The sequence below is a fragment of the Eubalaena glacialis genome, chromosome 3 (assembly GCF_028564815.1).
Source record: "Eubalaena glacialis isolate mEubGla1 chromosome 3, mEubGla1.1.hap2.+ XY, whole genome shotgun sequence".
NCBI lineage: Eukaryota > Metazoa > Chordata > Mammalia > Artiodactyla > Balaenidae > Eubalaena > Eubalaena glacialis.
Window position 1 is genome coordinate 21,995,140 of NC_083718.1, and position 22,518 is coordinate 22,017,657.

Genomic DNA, 22,518 nt, shown 5'->3' on the forward strand with positions numbered 1-22,518 from the left:
GAGCACGTCTGACTCTGGTTTAGGGGATGACACGGCGACACGTGACCTCACCACGGACACTAATTTACAGCAACCTTCCTCGGACCAGGCATGGACTCCTTTCTGTGCTTCGTATTTTCCTTTTGGAAAATGGGGAACCACCTTGACACAGGGTGGGCCATGATTATTCCTTTGAGTGTTATCTGCCGAGGATAAGACGCAGGGCAGGTCTTTTCTGAGGAGGTCCGGGTTCTTCCTCTCTCTTTCTTGTTCCTACACAGGATTCATTTAAAGTCCTGAGGCGCTTCTGCGCGAAGGCAGGGCTCCTGGAGAGAGAGATCCCTGCCGGCGCCTCTGCCTCCGGGCGCCTCCTGTACCAGAAACGAGTTTTGACTCGGGAACAAAGCACACTGAAAAGGCCGCTCAGGAGCTGGGAATCCACCCCGTCCAAACTGGCTTTCAGTTTTGATCCCAAATTGGAACCTTTCAAGTAATTTCACATTTGACCAAACAGGGTTTTTCAGTTTCTTATTTTTCCTTCTTTTCTTATATAAGGATGCAGACCTAAAAGGACCCCTGGGCACTCATAGGTTCTTAGGAAATCTCGCTGCTGCCTTTCCTTGTAATTGCATCTGAAACTGATTAAGCTTCCATCTCTGACCACGTGAGCAGTGAAATGGATGGGAAGGGGCGGGGCGCTGGGAATTACTTCGGGCATTCTGAGTTTGGGGACTGTCTGGATTTAAAAACAAAACGTCTTGGATATTCAGCTTCTAATGAGGTCAGGTTTGCTTGTTCCTGGGAGAAATGCCAGCCATGAAGCTGAGAAAGTCTGTGGAAAGGTCAGCATTGGGGAAGCCCCCGCCTAAGTCATGGCAAATGAAACCGTAGGCCCCTACAGTTCCTGGAGCGATTTATTTCTCTGTTTGGGAGAAGCAAACACACAAGCACAACAAACTCTCCTGGGCCCCAGCGTCCACGCTCATGGTCCTCCTGGGAAGCCTGTGTTCCCGCTGCCTTCGGAGTGGAGCCCAGGCACCACGTGGCAGACAATCCAACACAGCAAAAAGTGACTCACCCTCCCCAGTTCCTTCAAAACCATAGAGACCCCCTTGGGAACCCCTTCCAGGCGGCCTCAGAGCAGGTGACAATCTTCTCTACCACCAAAGGCCCTGAAAACTTAGAAATGGAATATTCGGAACCGAGACCCACCTGTGTAGAGTGAACTTTCAGGAACTGCACGTGGGATGGGTGAGCCCAGCGGGCAGAGACCTCGTGTCACTAGTTTGCCTGTGTATCCTCTGTGCCTTGCGAAATACTTGGCATATGAACATAAAAATTTTTACTGAACGCATACATGAATCTCCCAGGCATTTATGTAAAATAGCATATACCACTGATTTGGGTTTCTTTCTTTTCAAACTCTAATCTCACGAAATGTTTGACTGGTCCTTTCTAGATCTGATCCCATCTTTTTCCCCAGAGGCTATTGAAAGAAGGACTTTTGGTTAAAGGATCCAGCCCTCTAATTTAATGGTTGGGAAACAGAGGAATCTTTAAGTGGGGAGGTCACAACCAGGGACTAAAAACTCCAAGTTTGGGCGTCCACCATCTGTCCTCCCAGCCCTTGCTACCTGCCTCAAAGATGCAGTCATGTGAACTCTGCTGTCGTTAACCTGCTCCCAGGAATTCCTGTCAACAGATACCCAGCACCCGTGTTACTACTTCCAGGACATTTGAAAACTTGAATGTGAACGGAGTGTTCCGATACTTAAGGCTTTTGGATGGTTCTTCCCCATGCAGACAAAGAGCCCTTTTCTGCAGCCACCTGTAGCCAGCATCCCTTGCAGCCCTAACATCACAGTGTCTATGGGATTCTGGGGAGTTAGTACCACTTCCTAGACATGTGTCTTTGCAGCCTTGCCTGTAACCGTCTGTTGCATGCTTGGTTCGTTTGCTTATTTTTATGCCCCTCAATATCCTCCTATATTCCACCTTCAAACCATTGGGCCGGCACTCCTCACAAGGCATGTTGCCTTGGCTACTGAGCTCTACAGAGCTTCAAAATGTACAGTCCTTCCAAATGAGTAAGATGTTTAGACTCTTTCTCTTTTCCCAAAGCCCAAGCAGAGACAAAAAACACACTTCCGCCCCTTCCTGCACTTAGTTTCTCCTCTGGATCAAACACGTAATAAAGAGAATGTTTGGAATCTGAAAAAACAAAAAACAAAACAAAAAAAAACAAAAAAAAACACACTTCCGTTTGGCCTTCAGGGAAAAGAAACAAAAACTCATAGATCCCCAGACAGAAATTTTCATTTTACAATTGCGATATCACCTACCAGAACTTTCCTTTCACTCTTTCCAAATGCAGACGCACGCACGTGCCCTTTGGTTAAGGTAGCTGTGGGCGTACGCGGTGCAGCCTGTGATGACGCTAGTCTCTAGGTAACGGGATTTGTCATCTTGTTCTCCCCATTAGACTGTAAGGTCTTCAAAGTAAAGAATGATGTCCTTTTCTTTCTCTGTAATTCCCCAGAGCCCAATTCGGTGTCGCTCTGTGCCTACCAGGTGTCCAATAAACACTGCTGACAATGTAAACAGAGTTCTTAGCACTTACAAATGAGAAAATGCCCACATTCACTGTCAAAGGTTTTTGTTGTTTTTTTTTTAAAGATTTCTTGGATTCAATGCGTGTGTGTGTATGAAAGAGAGAGAAATGAAAGCCTCAGAGATGAAGACAACCTGAGAATGGAAAACATGAAGACACATAGAGATAAAGAAAAGCACGCAGACCCACAGCGAGAAAGACCAGCACATAGAAACCCATGGGGCTCCTTCCAGGCTCAAATTTATACATTCACGTATTTTTAAATGACGTAGCCGACATTGTGGTCCAAGATTTTGTGATTTCAGGTGTTTTACCCCACACAACCTGTGGGAAAACAGACAGGAGACGGGTGTCATACCACTCAACAAGCCAGGTGCCACGGCCCCAGGCCTTTGAAACACGTCACCCACACCTTCCTACTGGGCCTGGGAATTCTTGCCACCTTTGGTGAAGCTGCCAGAGTTTTTCCTTCCAAATTATAAAGTCCTTCATGAAGCCAGGCCTCAGTTATGGGATTGTTGACATTGAGTGTGACGGCTGCCACTCAACACTGGCGCCAGCAAAGCCTGCTCCATGCCACTAGGGAGAGGAGACACCACGTAGTGGAAGAAGCCACGGCCAAGGGTTGGCAGTGTGGACAAGTCACGCCACCCTCAAGGTGTCAGTCGCCCGGTCTGCGAGAGGAGACACAATCCCTGCGCAGCCCAGGGGCTGAAGTGAGGCTCTGCTGTAACGGGGTGACTCGTGGGCACGTGCGGGGCAGCGGGGAGTGCTCTCTGCCACCCGGACTCACGGCCCCCTGCAGCCGGGATTTCTACAGGGCGGAGAATTGGACTAGGAGAACAAATCCCTGCCTGTGTGATAACTGTTTTAAATTTTTTGATGCTTTAAAAAAAGGGCTATAAAAATATCAAATTGTAAAGAAATCAGAACAAATTAGATAACGCGTAATTACATAACGCACCTTAGTGATGAAGAGCACGAGCTTTCAAGTGGCAAAGACCCTTGTTCGAGTCCCCACTCCCCCACTTACTAACTGTGTGACCTTGGGTGAGTTACTGAATCTTCAGAAACCTGGGCTTGCTCAGCAGTAACATGGGATTAAAAATAGTACTTGTCTGGGACTTCCCCAGTGGTCCAGTGGCTAAGACTCCACGTTCCCAATGCAGGGGGCCCGGGTTTGATCCCTGGTCAGGGAACTAGATCCCACATGCCGCAACTGAGAGTTCGCATGCCACAACTAAAAAAAAAAGGTCCCGTGTGCCGCAACTAAGACCCGGCTCAGCCAAATAAATATAAAAAAAAAAATAGTACCTGTCTCACAAAGGCAATAGGAGGACTAAATGAGATACTTTGTCAAACATTCTGCTACATAGTAAGCTCTCAAGATTACTGGCAATCATTATTATTGTTCAGTACTTCCTCCCATTATCTGGGATTCATCTTATACAAACACAGTTAAAAGTACGCAAGTAACCAAAATCTCCTCTGAACAACCAAAACGGTGTTGCAATGTAAATGCATAAAAGCCTGGGTATTTTGTTCACACAGCCATGTCCAGATTCTCATTTAGTGTGACTCTGTACACAAGTCTAAGAGCAATACTAATGATGGACACTTGATCGACCACCTACTGTGCACCCAGCACTTCACTAAATGTGTTACACTTGTTATCACAGTGGATCCCCACAGTCCCACAGGTATAATCATCTCCCGCATTCTACAGATGAGGAAGTAGAGGCTGATAGAAGCTAAGTGACTTGCCCTGGGTCAAACTGATTAAGTAGGAGACTCAGGATGTAACTCAGCCAGTCTGATGCCAACCCACACTCTAATCAATACCCTACAGCGCCTCCATGACCATCCTGGTGATCCCATCTCCAGGCTTGTGGCAGGTTAGAAAAAAGAGCTCGAGGGGTGGAGGGAACTGAAGTGACAGGTACAGTGACATGTGATGGATTGACGGATTAATAGGGAGACAGGAAAGGGAAGGGGATAAAAAGCTCACAGAGAAAGGCTTCCACGGCACAGCTGTCCAGACCCAGTCATATCAGGGGTCAGAACGCCCTAATATATATTCAAAGCCCCCAAGAGCATCATGATTCCACAGCACAGTGTGATAATTTTCACTCTGCCATCAAGAAAAATCAAATTGTGTGCTCAGGAAGACAGAAAACAAAATGAGGGGATGGGGGACCATGGGTGATATATTAAAGGGGTGGGTAGATTCCGTCGGGACAGTGCATCTACGTTGAATACCCTTTGACAATTTGCATAAATAAGGCACCGCCTTTGAAAAAGATGATACACTATTCAAGTAAGAGTTAAGGAAATACCAACACCCAGGTGCATCTGGATACTTTTTGTTCGTGGATCCTTACCTTGTATTTTAACCCAGCTTCTATCAAGTCTTGAGACAAAAAACCCTTTAGTCCTCTCTGCCTCTCTCAGTTTAGAATCATGTCTTTGGTGTCTTTAGCCAGGGTAGCATTTAAGGGTCTCACAAACTAATTGCATCAGGTAATTGAAAGGAACACGTATTGAAAATAAGGATGTAAAGATTATTTTTTTAAAAAATGGAGGAAAAAAGGTATTAGGTGGCCTTCTTGTAACAGGCAGCTGTCACCTGGACTTTTAGCGTCCCCTTCGGGCACAGGCCAGGCTGGCAGAGAAAAAGGGACTGTGTTAAATCACGAGACTTGTTTCCAATCAGAAGCCAGTCACGTCCTCCTGTTCATAACCTTAGCTCACTGCCCCTTAAAGTGAGATTTTGTTTTATGCCTATTCACATTATATTCCCTAAGCTCCAGAAAAACTGCTTTCAAAGTCTCAAAATGACGCTTAGAATATGATGGCTTGAAAGGCATTTGAACCGAATTTGAAAAGATTTGAAAATAGCATTTTAAATTGATATAATTGTAACATGATACCTTTAACAGGTCCTCTAGTTCTGGTTATCTGAGCAGGGAGAAACCTCCAGGAACCAGAAAAGCCCCCATTCACCAGCAGCCCACACTCACCACGCTGGCCAGCGGTGTCCAGACGGCAGAAAAGCTGTTCCCAGTGGAAATAGAGGGGATACCCTTATCCCTCTAGGCTAGGGTTGCCAGATGTGGCAAATGAAAATACAGGACACTGAGTTATAGTTGAAGTTCGGATAAGCAAAGAATACTTGTTGACCATGAGTAAGTCCCATCCAATATTTAGGACATGTTCACATTAAAAAAGTATTTGCCATTTATCTGAGATTCAGATTTAACTGGGTGTCCTGTATTTTATCTCTCTCTACTGTGGGGTCTGACCCCCTAGGAGATTCAGGATGTGTGGGAAGTCGGGGCGAGCGGGGGTTCCGCTTACCAGCCTAGGAGAAGAGCACCACTGACGGCCCCGGCTGGCATTCTCTCTCCTTCAAGCACCAGGCTCCCCTCCCTTCCACCCCTTCCTCCTTTCTCTCTAAGGAGGCTCCACGGCTCCAGCCAATCCATGGTCTTCCTTAGGAGACACCTCTGATCCCTCTGGCTGTCACCCCCCATAACACACCTCCTAACCCGACCTTGTCCCACACTGAGGTGCACGCGCGGAGGCAGACGGTGCTTGTAAGAACTTGTTTGTTTCTACGTTCTATTGTGTCTTGATCTGTTTCCCAAGAAAAGCTGCAGATGGGCTTTGGAGGGGCTCTTGATTGGAGATTTCCTTTCATTTTTTTCTTTCCCCGTATAGACCCCCTTCCCGCCCACTGTATTCAGATGCCAAGAAGTAAATCGGTGTTTGTTCCCTGCGATGATAATTTCAAGACCTGAATTAAAGTGAGGGCTGAGCCAGCATGCCCAGCTTGCCTAGGAGAAGTTTCTATAGACTCTATACCCACAGACACTGGCCTGACTCCAGCAGTGGATGCTCTGACCACCTCCCACCCCGACCATTTCATACTACTGATTAGTGGTCTTTAGTGAACCACACTCAAAAATAATCACATATATTTAACAAAAACAAGGAGGAAAGATCTCTTGGTTTCAGGCTTCCAAGTGTGTGCTTGCAGCAAAACATTTAGAGTCAAGCCATAAAATGAATGGAAATAGAAGGAAACACTGACACAACAATAAAATGAGGGGTGAGATTAATGATGCCATAATACAATCTGTTTTCATTTGGTGCAGAGAAAATTAATTTTTGAAGACATTTCATTTAACTTTGCAATATTTTGCAGTGTAACCTTTGACGCCTGAAACTTTTCTCTTTCATCCCCTTTAAGCCTGAGAATGGGGGAAGCCCGTTTTATGTCTGGTTGTAAGTATTGCTTCATGGCAGATGACCAGGCTTGCTGCCTCTGCAAGCAATGTGCACTCAGGGAACAGAACTTATTGCTGACCATAATTCTCAGCTCTTTACCTCCTATTGAAACATCCACTTTAATAAGCCAAAATTCAACTTCCAAAAGAATAAGATGTGATACCTTCCAGAGCAAGGCACCGGGGTGGGCTGGACGACCAGATAAGGTTGTGTAAGCACTCAAGATACTCTGACCCCTCGAGTTTGAATCCAGGAAAGCAGTGATAGGAGATCACAGTTCCCACTGGGAAGGAGGTCTGGAACTCGGAGATGTTCACATAGCCATTAGAAGAGGCGAGCGGTCTCAGGCAGCCTGCGACGTGGGAAAGAAAAAGGGAAGTGTCTCACGTGGTCATCTTTGTACACCTGAAAGACAAAGCACTATATGTCTTTCGGTTTCCCCCGCTGTAAACGTGGCATGGCCTCCGAGGACTGCACACCTTGGTCTTAAATGCTCAGACCTCCTTATCTACGTACCCATTCTATTTCTAAAGCAGGTATTTGCTTTTATAGTTGCAAGTGGCATCGAGAGGGTCAGACGAGTAGGGAAGTAGTAATGGGAGGTGGAGCTGAGGATCAGGACACCCCTAGCCGGTGGTTCCAGCCCTGACTGCATGTTAGAATCACCTGAGGAAATTTTTAAATTAATTTATTTTTCATTGAGGTATAGTTAATTTACAATGTTGTGCTAATTTCTGCTGTACAGCAAAGTGATTCAGTTATACATATATATACATACATTCTTTTTTATATTCTTTTCCATTATGGTTTATCACCGGATACTGAATATAATAGTTCCCAGTGTGATACAGTAGGACCTTGTTGTTTATCCATTCTGTATATAATCGCTTACATCTGCTAATCCCAACCTCCCACTTCCTCCCTCCCCCAACCCCCTCTCCCTTGGCAACCACAAGTCTGTTCTCTATGTCCGTTTCTGTTTCATAGATAGGTTCATTTGTGTCATATTTTAGATCTCACATATAAGTGATATAATATGGTATTTGTCTTTCTCTGTCTGACTTACTTCATTTAGTATGATAATCTCTAGTTGCATCCATGTTGCTGCAAATGGCATTATTTCGTTCTTTTTCATGGCTGAGTAATAGTCCATTGTATATATGTACCACATCTTCTTTATCCATTCTTCTGTTGATGGACATTTAGGTTGTTTCTATGTCTTGGCTATTGTAAACAGTGCTGCTATGAACATTGGGGTGCATGGATCTTTTTGAATTAAAGTTTTGTCTGGATAGATGCATGGGGGCGAATTGCTAGGTCATATGTTAATTCTATTTTTAGTGTTTTGAGGAACCTCCATACTGTTTTCCACAGTGGCCCCACCTACTTGCCTTCCCACCAACAGTGTAGGAGGGCTCCCTTTTCACCTGAGGAAGTTTTTAAAAACACCAATGCCCAGCCCTGTGCCCGGGTCAGTATCCAGCCTGGGCACCCCTATCTTTTTTAAAGCTCCCCACGTAATCTTAAAGTGCCATCAGGGCTGAGAACCACTGAGGTGCCACAGAGGAAAGAGAGACTATTTCCTGTTTCAGCAGTGGTGGTGGGCAGCTTGAGAAGGTTAGGATGCAAACTGGGTTCCACGGCAGCAGATAATGGAAGACACCTGTCTGACGTAGTGCAATGAAAGTTTTGAAAATCCCATTGTGTTTTAGGTGGAATAGGAAAGTAACATGTAACACAGTGGTTCTCAAACTTGAGGATAACCCAGAGAGGGCTTGTAGGACAGACTGCTGGCCCACACACCCAGAACTTCTGGTCCAGTGGGTCCGTGTGGAGCTCAAGGATTTGCACTGCTGCAGGTTTCTGGGTGCTGTTGCCGTGGCACCAGGCTTTGAGCAGACGTGCTGTAGCGAGTTTGTGCACCAGGCACAGAATTCTGTGTGCCATCTGAATGAGCACGAGGCCTGGATCCCTGCTTCTGTAAAACAGTAGCTGCCTTTTGTCCTGAAGCCTGTGCAGCCCAGTGGAACATTCCCAGTGGCACAGCAACCCACTTGGTGTGGCATCTGCTGTGATCAGTGAATTTCTTATTGGCTTCAGCAGCTTCACTGGAGGGAATAATGACCCTGCAGAGCTGTGCTCTTCCCGGGGAGAACTAATTGTGTGTGTAGTAAATAATGGATAATGGAAAAACCTACTTTCCCTTCCAATCACCAAGCACAAATTATATCACGCAGGCACTGCAGCAGATGACGGAACTCCTCTCTTAAGATGACTCTGTGTCACATTACAATACAAGCGTCGAAGAGCCACATATTCAGCGAACTGCTTGGGTTGGCGCCTTAGACTGTGGTGTCTGTGTCTGTATCAAAGCAGACACAGACACCACAGTGAGGGGTGCAGAATGTAGGAGGCATTCACTCTGGGGCCGTCAAGGGTCAACCTGCACTGCTGCATCCTGGTGTCCTGGAGCCCCGCAGACCCCACAGACCCCAAAGATCCCTGCCCGGAACAAGCCACACTCAGGATGGACCAGATCAGAAATGCATGGTGCCCAGCCATCCTTTTGGACAGTCCCAACTGTCTTAAATGATTTTTTTTTTTTCGGAGCTGAAAACTGACACTGTTCATGGCAAAAGTGAAATGTGTGGAGGGAGGTTGGCAATCGGGCATAAACAGGATCAATAATTGAGAAAAAAAAAAAGATAAGCAAATCAACACCAACAAGGGAATGTGTTAGAACCCTGAGCAGGGTTCCAATGTGTGGGCACACGTGACTGTGCCCCTGCCTCCTTCTGGGAAGCAGTGTGGTTCTAAGCTACCCATGTGGATAGACTGCATCCCCGAAGTAAAAAACTAACTCTGACTCACAGGGAGCAGGAAGCATCGGGCCATGGATCTCTAAAACACAAAGTTCCGGGGGAAAAATGGCCTTGGAACGGTTCCCACCTCCGACCCCAAAAGGAGATGAAAGGGGTTGGAACACGTGCAGCCAATCAGAGAAGGAAAGCTATGTCCACTCTTGGTTGGAGGACAGCCTGTCTTAAAAATACAGTAGAAAACTGGCTTCGACTCAATAGTTGAATGTGATTTCTATTTGCACTTCGAGATAATAGAGAGACGGTTCCTCAGGCTGTAGCCCCTGGATCTATAGGTGCAAATAAAAATTACAGGATGAAATGTCACTCGAAGGGCCAATTATATACACCCTGGGGGCTCGAGAGGTGTCAGGCTGTCTAAAGCAACCCTGCTGTGCCCACGCGAGTGGACGGCAAGGTGCAGGGGCTGGAGGGGGGTATCAGGGCCCAGACCAGGGGCACCTCCTCTGTGGGGACCGAGGGCTCTGAGGAGGGCTGAAGGTGGGCTGTGGGCTGTATTGCTGTTTGAAGAAGCACACCTTTCAAGAGCGGCCGGCCAGCTCTTTTGTTGCTGCAAAAAACATCGAAGCTGTGTTATGACTGAGATTTAGTAAGGGGTGCTAGAGGGGAGGGGCAAGAGGGTGCAGACAGAGCAAGAGGCAAGCCTGCACCTGAATTCGTGACAATGACACCCCAAGATGTCTATCACCATAGGGCATTTAAAAAAAATCATTGGAATAAAAAGAACTCCTAAAGAAGCGTACTGTATTTAAGGGACGTAAAAGGAAATTGAAAGGGTGGGAGAACCGAAAGACAAGTGGAAAGTATGAAAGCAAGAAGGGGTTGGAGTCTGAAATAATTTTCTTGGCCGTTACTCGGATAGCGCCGCAGGACTGGAACGAATCCATGGTTAATAAAGTTCATTTGGATAAACAGCCCCACCTGAAAGCTGGCTGCTGATTCTCTGGAGAGTCTCTAAGAGTATAAATAAATCAAGTGTCTCCTTTAAGAATGTAACACATAACACGCTAAACAACCCAGAAGCTTCTGGGGAGAAATGCAGGAGGGTGAGGACCTGGGTTGCCTCTGTCCTCCTAATCCTGAAGCCTTTGTTTCTTCAAGGGGCCGTGACTCTTAAACTCTCACATAAGGAAATGATTTATTTCCAACTATGGAGTGCGCAAAGCAATATCAGAGTCTGCCCGTCATGATTTCCAAGCAGAAAGTTGACATCCGTCTCAACTTTAACATGCCAGTGCTTTTGGTGTAAATAAGATTGCTAGCCCTCTCCCTTGGATTATGAATTATGCATGGGTTTCTTGGTCCTTTGGTCCAAGTCACATGTCAAAAAATAAAATCAGAATTAATGGGAACTCGAGGGCTTATTTTCACAAATAGGGCCCTCTGTGTCGGCCCAAGCAAATTTAAAAAACGCAAGAGGATAAATATTCATCGTATGGTTTGGATGAAATTTGAATTTGATTATTTTTCTGCTCCTCATGCATTATAAAAAAGGATAACATTATTAAGAGAAAATAGCCTCTGTAAGATTGGCTTTAAATATATTCGCACCACAACCGAAATCAGTATAAATGCTGTTATTTCCATTAAATATACAATAGTTCATCATTGGGTTCACAGCCCAGTTACAAGGCTCCTAATTCTGCAATGACTTTTGGTTTCTTAGAATAAAGGAGACATCCAACACACTAAAGAATAAGGTATTTCCCATTTAAACTTTAAAACTGGGTGTATAGAGCTGGAGAGAAGCACAGGGAATTGTGGGAAGATTCCAAACACAGAGCTGTGGTGATCAGAATGCAGTACAGCTGAACCATGGGGTGTGCGTGGTTTTGTGTTTCCCCCTGTCATCCTATCAGAGAAACGTGTACACGCTCCACAATCAAGTCTGAAAGAACAGCTGAGAACCACAGCCTCAGCCCCGTACCTTGACAGATGGGCAGATGGTCCCACGTTCCGTCATCACGACATAATGAAACCTTGTTGTACAGGTCAGGGTACCGGATCTTGAATCCTTCATGACAAGTGATGATTAATTTATCTCCATGTCTGTATGTCTTGTTATGAATCTCGGCATCTTCAATTTGCGGGATGCGGCAATCTGCAATTGCGTAAAAAGGATACATTATTTTCGGAATTCAAACAGTTGTGGTTCACAGCTTCACAAGAAAGCTCTTATTTTCACATCTGGTCTCAACCTACACGGCGATCTGATAAATGGTTCCTTAGTTATCACTAGACTCAGGTCCCAAGGGCAAGCAGCAGAAGTTGCAGAACCTGCTTCACAGACAAATAGGAAGAGGGGTCGAGGTGCCGAGGTCCAGGTCCAAAAGGAACCTTGTTTTCTGCCCGCGACACTTTACACTCTACAGTTCAGCTTACAAGCAATTTTGGAAACGAGTGAAGAAAGACAAAAGCTGGGGATTCACCTGAACTATCTAGCTGGTTGCCCACTTGGCTGGGTTTGTGGACTGTGCACTGCACCGAACAGCCTGGCTGGCTGGTCTCTCCTGGTCCCCCCGCCTCTGCCTGTGGGGCGAGGGCCTGGGCCTGATAAGAAAATGTGCTTTGCAGAACAGCAGGGGGCCGAGCTGGGGCTGCATTTGCTATTAGCATTTCCCATCCACCTTATCTGTTTTTAAAAAGATAATAAATAGAGCAGCACATACTACTGCCAGTATCACAAAAGGCTCAGAGAAAGCAACTGTAGCCTTTGAAAAATGGAGTCAGAGCAAAATGCAGGTGGCTGGGAGGGGAAGAGGCGACGGAGTCAGGAGAAGGGTGTTGGGGGGACAATCATGCAACAAAATGATTAAAAGAGAAAATAAAACTGATCAATCGTAACTATCCGCTTCTAACTCTAGCTACCTCCGGTTTACCCTGCGGGCCACTCCACTCTGCGCTGGGAAGTTGGGATCCTGCTCCCGCTGGCCCCTCCCCCTCTAAACACCGCCCAACTAATCCCATCTAATTTTTTTTTAAAATATATATCGGAGTAGAGTTGATTAACAATGTTGCTGTGTTTGTTTCAGGTGTACAGCAAAGTGATTCAGTGATACGTATGTATGTATCTTTTCAAATTCTTTTCCCATGTAGATTATTACAGAATGTTGAACCGAGTTCCCTGTGCTATACAGTAGGTCTCTGTTGGTTATCCATTTTAAATATAGCAGTGTGTACACGTCAGTCCCATCTGGTTTAAGTCACTTTGTTCACCATGTCTCTCTCTTCATCTCCTGTTTTAAAGTCTCTGATTTTACATGCATATATGCTTGTAAGCATGAGCTATTTATTTATTTCTACTTTTAGAGTCAGGTAGATGAGTTATGTTTCCAGTTTGCTGCTTCTTAGTTTTTTGAAACAAGGCAAAATTTAAAAACAGCACTTTGATGATCATAGAAGCTTCCTTCAGAAATTTCTCGGTGGGTTTCTCAGCCACTCCCCAAAGCCTAGTGAATCCAGAATAGGTTGGAATAGTATTAATAGGAAGTCTGACCTTCAAGTTCCTCTAAGCTTTGAACGGTTAGCTCTAGGGCAATGAGCCTTGGGAACCCTGATGCAGGTGGTTGGCTTGAGGATGGCTCTGGGAGCTGGGAACTTGGGTAGCTTTCAAAAGAGCATGTCCCAGGAGCTTTGATGTGGGGTTCAGGCTGGGTTTACTGGGAGCAATCTGACAACAACGGACTCCAGAAAACAGAATGTTAGTGACAGGAAAGGCTCGGGCAGAAGAGGTCTCCCAGGCAGAGGAGGGCCCTGGCAGCTGAGAGCCCAGGGGTGGTGGCCATTCACCATCTCCTATGAGTCCTCCGGAGGCAAACGCTTGGGAGGCCGGCTCTGCCTTGATCTCAGCCCTCATTCCCAGCATTAGCTTGAGAGCAGGGACTGTGTCGCCACTTCCTCTGACATTCCCTCCGCGCCTCCAGACCTTTGTACACACCTGGCAGAGAAAGGCTGAGGGAAGCCATGTGGACCTTTGCCCGAGAACGCTGTGCGCCTGCAGCCCCCTCGAGAGGCTGATTAACAGGCTTTCGGGGCAGTCCTGGCAGCTAAGCCTTGCCCTGAGGAAACCCATCATCAGCTCTTCCCTTTATCTATGGATTTCAACAGAGAGAGTCTTGGCTGGAGAACCGGGTTCTGGTTTCCATCTTACTTCTCATTTTTGTGTCTCAGGCTGCAGAAAGAGGTTTCCTAACTGTTCATGTTTAACCAATAGTTTTTCTGCAAGAATAGCTGAATTCCTCCCAAATCAATCCCAGAATAATGATGACGGGAGTCACAGATAATTGACAGTTCTCTGCACACCGCTGCTGCCTTCTTCTTAATGGAAAATGTGAATTACATTTTTTTCAATACCGCTATGCAGAAATTATTCACAGCAAATAAAAACACATTTGTCAAGGCATCCGTCTGTAAAATCTGGGCTGTAAATAGATCCTGTGGTAGTAATTTATATGACTAACAGTTATTTTCATGGTTGACTTAAAACTTATTCAAGAATTAACCAGGATACTCAGGAGGTGGCCAACTAGTGGCAGTAAACTTAATGGACAAAACTGGCCATTTGGACACTGTGACATATGGACACTGGCTGACCAGAAGCGGAAGCACCCAAGCCTTGTTTCCAAGAGTGGCTTCTCTGCATAGTGGTCTCTAGTATAGGATGCTTTGAACTTCTAATTAGAATGTCATGTTTCCATAGGCAGGAGCCGGGGACTATAGGTTCAAAGGGAATTCACAGCCTCCCAAATGCCAGTAATTATGTACTCTACTCAAAGAAGAGTCAGCATAGAGAGTGATATAGAACCAATTTACTATGTGAGTGGAACCCCATATCCACTGGGGAGTCAAAAGTTGGAGTTCAAACTCCACCAAGGTAGAGAGGCCAGAAGCGGCCATGCCCTACGTGTAAGCACAAAACTCAAACAGACCAGCTCTAACAAAGCCTAACCTAAACCTTGACAGGAGAAAATACCATCCAGAGCCTTTCTAATTATTTTTTATCCAGAATGTCTGGCACCTAAGCCCCCCAAATGAAAGAGGGTGAAGTAGAAAGAAGGCATTGGAATAAATACATGTCCTAACCAGTTAATGGTAGCAGTCAACAACTCTGGACCTTATTTCTCTGGAAAGAAATAAACCAGGATCTTTAGTCTCTGAAAAGAAACATGCATTCTTCATCAATTCTACAGTTTCATATAGAAATAACATGATTTTCTATAGCACAAATGCATCCAGCTGACACAAAGAATTTGTAAAAACTGCTTCAAAAATATTGTTACCAAAGAAATATACCTATGAAAAAAGGTCTATCAATAACTGATTCTATCAAGTAGAATCAGGTCAACAGTCAAAACTTTTGTCTACAGGGTACCAATGGGCACTTTGGAGATAAATTTGAGGGATATCAAAAGCTTCCATTCCAGAAATCATTTTTCACCAGCCTATCACTATCATTATTTTTGTATCTTGCTACTAGTAACAATGAGGTTTTAACATGATAAATAAATAACAGAGTGGATAAAAGGCCCTAAGGCAGTACTACACATGTATACCTACGTATAAATCAATTGATCAGATTAGTTGCAGACAGCAGAGTCCTAAAGGATGGAGCAGGAAAGAGAGGGAGGAACTTTAAAGAATATGTGCCATGTGTTAGATTTACTTCTCTTTATTTAATTAATTAATTTATTTTTATAAATTTATTTATTTTATTTATTTATTTTTGGCTGCACTGGGTCTTCATTGCTGCACACGGGCTTTCTCTAGTTGCGGCGAGCGGGGGCTACTCTTCGTTGCGGTGCGCGGGCTTCTCCTTGCGGTGGCTTCTCTTGTTGCGGAGCACGGGCTCTAGGTACGTGGGCTTCAGTAGTTGTGGCACACGGGCTCAGTAGTTGTGGCGCACACGCTCTAGAGCTCAGGCTCAGTAGTCGTGGCACACGGGCTTAGCTGCTCCGCAGCATGTGGGATCTTCCCAGACCAGGGATCGAGCCCGCATCCCCTGCATCGGCAGGCAGATTCTTAACCACTGCGCCACCAGGGAAGTCCCAGATTTGTTTCCCTTTAAAATGTTAGTTATACGTGGAAACAAATCTGATTCCTTAAAAATGCTAAGTTTCAACATCAATATGCCCCCCAAAGTGTTCCTAGGAACATGAATACATGATACACACTCAGATTCACAATTCATATTAGCATATTAAAGGCTCTGAAAGCCTTGTTGTAAAGAATTCTACTGGATCTTGTTTAAGCCAGCACTTGTAAAGCTTATTATTCATCCATCAGTTCATTCATTCATTGAGTTATTGAGTACTTACTCTAGGCCCAGTACATTCTAGGTGCTGGGGATAGAGAAAAAGTCAAGTATCTTACTCTTATGGCATTTGCAATGAGGGAGACTGCTAACAGGCAAATTATCAGGTGAGTGAGCTAGAAAATAACAGGCAATGATCACTGCTATGATGAACACATAACAAGGTAATAGGATAGGAACTGACTTGGGCACTCCTTTAATTTGTGTAGACAGGCAAGGCGCCTCTGAGGAAATGACTTTTATTAAGCTAAGACCTAATGACAAGAAGAATCCAATCATGTGTGGACCAGGAAGAAGTTTCAACCAGAGGGAACAGCTACTACAAAGGCCAGGAAAGAGCTCAGTGTCCTTAAAAACACAAAAGAAGATCAGGGACTTCCCTGGTGGTGCAGTGGTTAAGACTCCATGCTTCCAATGCAGGGGGTGCGGGTTCGATCCCTGGTCGGGGAAATAGGATCCCACATGCTGCACAGCATGGCCAAAAAAATAAAGGCTAATTTCATGTAAAAAAAAAAAAAGAAAATCAGTGTGCCTATAGTAAGCAAGAGGGAGATGGAAAAGTCAGATCATGCAGGGCCTTGTAGATGAGGACAGGGGATTTGGTTTTATTTTAGTGTGGCGGGAGCTCCTGGAGCTTCTAAAGCATGGGCCATGACATGCTCTGTGTCATGTGGGTACATGCAGTAAAGGGCTGGCCTTGCCAAAAGGGAGTTCTGGCCTTTGCCCTCAGCTCCTGGGAATTAACCTCTAAGCCCCTGGATTGTTCTACCCAAGATGAGTATCTTTGTTTATCTGGAGCTTAGCATAGACCAGATAGTCTATGCTAACAATGTGACTTAGGCCAGGGAACGTTGGTCCCTACAGTTATCAGCTCTACTTTCGGAAGAACTGGAGACACATAAGTGGCCAACTATGTCTACATGACCAAGCCCCAGTAAAGATGCTGGACACCAAGCCTCAGGTGAGCTTCTCTGGTTGTCAATACTCCGTGTGTTTTGACACACATTGTTGCTGGGAGAACAGGCACTGTGTGTACAGCTCCACTGGGAGAGAGCAACTGAAAGCTCATGCCTGGCGCCTCCTAGACCCTGTGTGCCTCTCCCCTTGGATGATTTTAATCTGTGTCCTTTTGCTGTAATAAACCATAATCATGAGTATCATCAGTCCTTCTGGTGAATTATTGAACCTGAGGATGGCCTTGGGGACTTCCAAACTTGTAGCTGGAATCAGAAGTTGATAGTCTTGGGGACCCTTGAACTTGCAGTTGTTTTCAGAGGTGATGGTGGTTTATGGGGGGATCCCCAAATCTTGTACGACAAAATCCTTTTTTCACTTAATATCTACTAACATCCCTCAGAGTCACTGTTCTGTATCAGTGCTGTTCCACACCTCTACTATTCTACATAACTACTGTTCCATGCAGTAGTACTCAGAGAACACTGTCCTGACCGCCATAGTTTACTCAGGGTCAGGCTGAAGATGCTGAATGGAGTCAACTGTGGCTGATGATGTCATCATAAACAAGCAACATAAGGCAGAGAAAAGTAGAGGCAAGAGTTGGTGCTGTTCAGAAAGGAGACGACTGGAGAGAGTGGATGCTTCACAGAAAAAGAGGCACCACCATGTGGGTAGTTTTGCTTTGGGAGCATGGCTAGTTCAGGCTGTTTCTTTCTTCTTCATAGGATACTGACTCCTATGAAGCCTGAAGAAGCATCAGGACAGGATATTCAAGACCCTGTGGCTCTCAGCTGAATGTTAATGTGGAATTAGCATCAGGTCATGCTTAAAACCACTGAGGAGAAGGCATGTGCAACAGAAGTGGATGGAGTAAAGTTATTATAAGTAAGCGTGTTGCTTGTATTTAGTGTTTTTCTTTGACCTACAGGTTGGTATATTTTATTTATCTGTGGTTGACGAAGGCAATTATTACCTGTGTTTTGTTATTTATTTTTATATTTAACATTTGGATAATAATTCTCTGTGGTTTCTTAGCTGTCCACTCTGAAGGACTAAGAATGTTATATATTTCTTTTAAGCATACATGGAACATTTACAAAAATTGACCATACTTGGGCCATAAAGTCTCAAAACAATTCAAAAGACTGAAATTATAGAGCACGTTTCCTGGCCACAGTGAAATTAAAATAGAAATGAATACAGTCATCCCTCAGTATCCATGGGGCACTGGTTCCAAGTAGGACCTCCCCCTAACCCCATAGATACCAAAATCCACAGATGACTCAAGTCCCTTATACAAAATGGAGAAGTATTTGCATACAACCTACACGCACCCTCCTGTATATTTCAAATCATCTCTAGATTACCTATAATCCCTAATACAATGTAAATGATATGTAAATAGTTGCAAATAATAATATAATAATATAAATGCTAGGTAAATAGTTGCCAGTGTGCAGCAAATTCAAGTTTTGCTTTTTGGAACTCTCTAGAATTTTTTTTTGTGTGTGAATATTTTCAATCTGAGGTTGGTGAATTCTGGTGAAACCTGTGGATACTGAGGGTCAACTGTTTGGAAACGAAGTAAAACTCCCATATGCTTGGAAATTAAGTAATACCTTTCTAAAATAATCCATAGGTCCAAAAAGAAATAACAATAAAAATAGAAGGTACTTTGAACAGAATAACAATGAAAATACTACATATTAAAATGTATGCTCACAGACAAAACTATGGCTCTAAATTTCCCTTTAATCATAAATGCACATATTAGAAAAAGAGAAATATCTGAAAATTAAGAATGTATACCTTGCAGTTGGTTAGGTCAACTTTGTTAATTTCATTGTTCAAGTTTTCTATACCTAGTAGGTTTGCTTTTTCTTGATTGCTCTATAAATTGCTGAGAGGAATGTTTAAAGCTTTCACTGTGTTTATGGACTTGTCCTTAAAGAGCTCTTTTTGTAAAGTCTTATGTCATCAGGCATTTATTTTTTACTTATTTATTTATTTATTTTAATTTTTTGGCCACACCACGTGGCATGCAGGATCTTAGTTCCCCGACCAGGGATCCAACCCACGCCCCCTGTAGTGGAGCGCAGAGTCTTAACCACTGGACCACCAGGGAAGTCCCTGTGGACTTGTCCTTAAAGTTCTATTAACTTTTGCTTTATATATATTGAGGTATATTATTAGGAACACACAAATTTAGAATTATTATTAAGTACCCAAATTAAGAATTCCTCTAGAAAAGTTAGAAAAAGGACAATTGAACCTGAAGAAATTACAAGGAAGTAAATAATAAAGAAAATAGCAAGCATTAATGAAATAGAAAAGAAACATATTTAAGAGAGGATCAACAAACCCAAAAGTTTGTTTTTTCAAATCAATAAAATTGGTATATCACTGATGAAACTGATCAAGAAACAAAGAGGGACCACACACATAACCATAAAAGAATAAAAAAGGGACAGCATTCCAAATGCTACATTAAAAAAAAAAAGATGTCAGACTTCCCTGGTAGCACAGTGGTTAAGAATCTGCCTGCCAATGCAGGGGACACGGGTTCGAGCCCTGGTCTGGGAAGATCCCACATGCTGCAGAGTAACTAAGCCCATGCACCACAACTACTGAAGCCCGCACGCATAGAGCAAGTGCTCTGCAACAAGAGGAGCCACCGCAATGAGAAGCCCGTCCACCGCAACGAAGAGTAGCCTCTGCTTGCCGCAACCAGAAGAAGCCCGCATGCAGCAATGAAGACCCAAAGCAGCCAAAAAAAAAAAGATGTTGTAAAAAACTTTATACCAAGAAATTAGAGATTTTAGATGGAGTCAAATTCCTAAAACAAACAAAAATTGTACAATTTACCAAAAATGACACAAGAAAAAATAGAAAGTGGTTATAATCCCACAAAATACTAAATAAATTAAATTCAAAACTAAAAACTTTCCCACAAAGAAAATTCCAGGTCTAGGTGGCTTCCCTGTGAATTCTACGAAACATTTAAGGAAGAACAAGCACGCTTCTTATACAAACTCTTTCAGATTTCTAGTCTGTAGGACCAAAACCACTCATTTTATGAGTGCAGAATAATCTGGACTGTAAAACCTGACAAGAAAGTTACAAAAAAAGAAAAATTCACAAAAACAAGACCCATATATATGCCGTCTACAAGAGACCCACTTCAGACCTAGGGACACATTCAGACTGAAAGTGAGGGGATGGAAAAAGATATGCCATGCAAATGGAAATCAAAAGAAAGCTGCAGTAGCAATTCTCATACCAGATAAAATAGACTTTAAAATAAAGAATGTTACAAGAGACAAGGAAGGACACTACATAATGATCAGGGGGTCAATCCAAGAAGAAGAAGATATAACAATTATAAATATATATGCACCCAACATAGGAGCACCTCAATACATAAGGCAACTGCTAACAGCTGTAAAAGAGGAAATCGACAGTAACACAGTAAGAGTGGGGGACTTTAACACCTCACTTACACCGATGGACAGATCATCCAAAATGAAAATAAATAAGGAAACAGAAGCTTTAAATGACACAATATACCAGATAGATTTAATTGATATTTATAGGACATTCCATCCAAAAACAGCAGATTACACTTTCTTCTCAAGTGCGCACAGAGCATTCTCCAGGATAGATCACATCTTGGGTCACAAATCAAGCCTCAGTAAATTTAAGAAAATAGAAATCATATCAAGCATCTTTTCTGACCACAACGTTATGAGATTAGAAATGAATTACAGGGAAAAGAACATAAAAAACACAAACACATGGAAGCTAAACAATACCTTACTAAATAACCAAGAGATCACTGAAGAAATCAAAGAGGAAATCAAAAAATACCTAGAGACAAATGGCAATGAAAACACGACGATCCAAAACCTATGGGATGCAGCAAAAGCAGTTCTAAGAGGGGAGTTTATAGCTATACAAGCCTACCTCAAGAAACAAGAAAAATCTCAAATAAACAATCTAACCTTACACCTAAAGGAACTAGAGAAAGAAGAACAAACAAAACCCAAAGTTAGCAGAAGGAAAGAAATCATAAAGATCAGAGCAGAAATAAATGAAATAGAAACAAAGAAAACAATAGCAAAGATCAGTAAAACTAAAAGCTGGTTCTTTGAGAAGATAAACAAAATTGATAAACCATTAGCCAGACTTATCAAGAAAAAGAGGGAGAGGACTCAAATCAATAAAATTAGAAATGAAAAAGGAGAAGTTACAACAGACACCGCAGAAATACAAAGCATCATAGGAGACTACTAAAAGCAACTCTATGCCAATAAAATGGACAACCTGGAAGAAATGGACAAATTCTTAGAAAGGTATAACCTTCCAAGACTGAACTAGGAAGAAATAGAAAATATGAACAGCCCAATCACAAGTAATGAAATTGAAACTGTGATTAAAAATCTTCCAACAAACAAAAGTCCAGGACCAGATGGCTTCACAGGTGAATTCTATCAAACATTTAGAGAAGAGCTAACACCTATCCTTCTCAAACTCTTCCAAAAAATTGCAGAGGAAGGAACACTCCCAAACTCATTCTATGAGGCCACCATCACCCTGATACCAAAACCAGACAAAGATACTACAAAAAAAGAAAATTACAGACCAATATCACTGATAAATATAGATGCAAAAATCCTCCACAAAATACTAGCAAACAGAATCCAACAACACATTAAAAGGATCATACACCATGATCAAGTGGGATTTATTCCAGGGATGCAAGGATTCTTCAATATATGCAAATCAATCAATGTGATACACCATATTAACAAATTGAAGAATAAAAACCATATGATCATCTCAATAGATGCAGAAAAAGCTTTTGACAAAATTCAACACCCATTTATGATAAAAACTCTCCAGAAAGTGGGCATAGAGGGAACCTACCTCAACATAATAAAGGCCATATATGACAAACCCACAGCAAACATCATTCTCAATGGTGAAAAACTGAAAGCATTTCCTCTAAGATCAGGAACGAGACAAGGATGTCCACTCTTGCCACTATTATTCAACATAGTTTTGGAAGTCCTAGCCACGGCAATCAGAGAAGAAAAAGAAATAAAAGGAATACAAATTGGAAAAGAAGAAATAAAACTGTCACTGTTTGCAGATGACATGACACTATACACAGAGAATCCTAAAGATGCCACCAGAAAACTACTAGAGCTAATTAATGAATTTGGTAAAGTTGCAGGATACAAAATTAATGCACAGAAATCTCTTGCATTCCTATACACTAATGATGAAAAATCTGAAAGAGAAATTAAGGAAACACTCCCATTTACCATTGCAACAAAAAGAATAAAATACCTAGAAATAAACCTACCTAAGGAGACAAAAGACCTGTATGCAGAAAACTATAAGACACTGATGAAAGAAATTAAAGATGATACCAACATATGGAGAGATATACCATGTTCTTGGATTGGAAGAATCAATATTGTGAAAAT

At 43.2% G+C, this 22,518-nt stretch overlaps 1 protein-coding gene across 2 annotated transcripts in view; it reads right to left on the bottom strand.

The window, feature by feature from the left end:
- Window positions 1–22,518, bottom strand: part of SUSD4 (sushi domain containing 4) — a 135,606-nt gene that overhangs the window by 24,245 nt on the left and 88,843 nt on the right. For both annotated transcript variants that reach the window (XM_061185337.1, XM_061185336.1), the window contains exons 4-5: window positions 11,687–11,860; window positions 7,044–7,232 (exon numbers count right to left, since the gene is read on the bottom strand). In XM_061185337.1, the coding sequence (XP_061041320.1) occupies window positions 7,044–7,232; window positions 11,687–11,860 (363 nt within the window). The remainder of the gene's footprint in view (window positions 1–7,043; window positions 7,233–11,686; window positions 11,861–22,518) is intronic.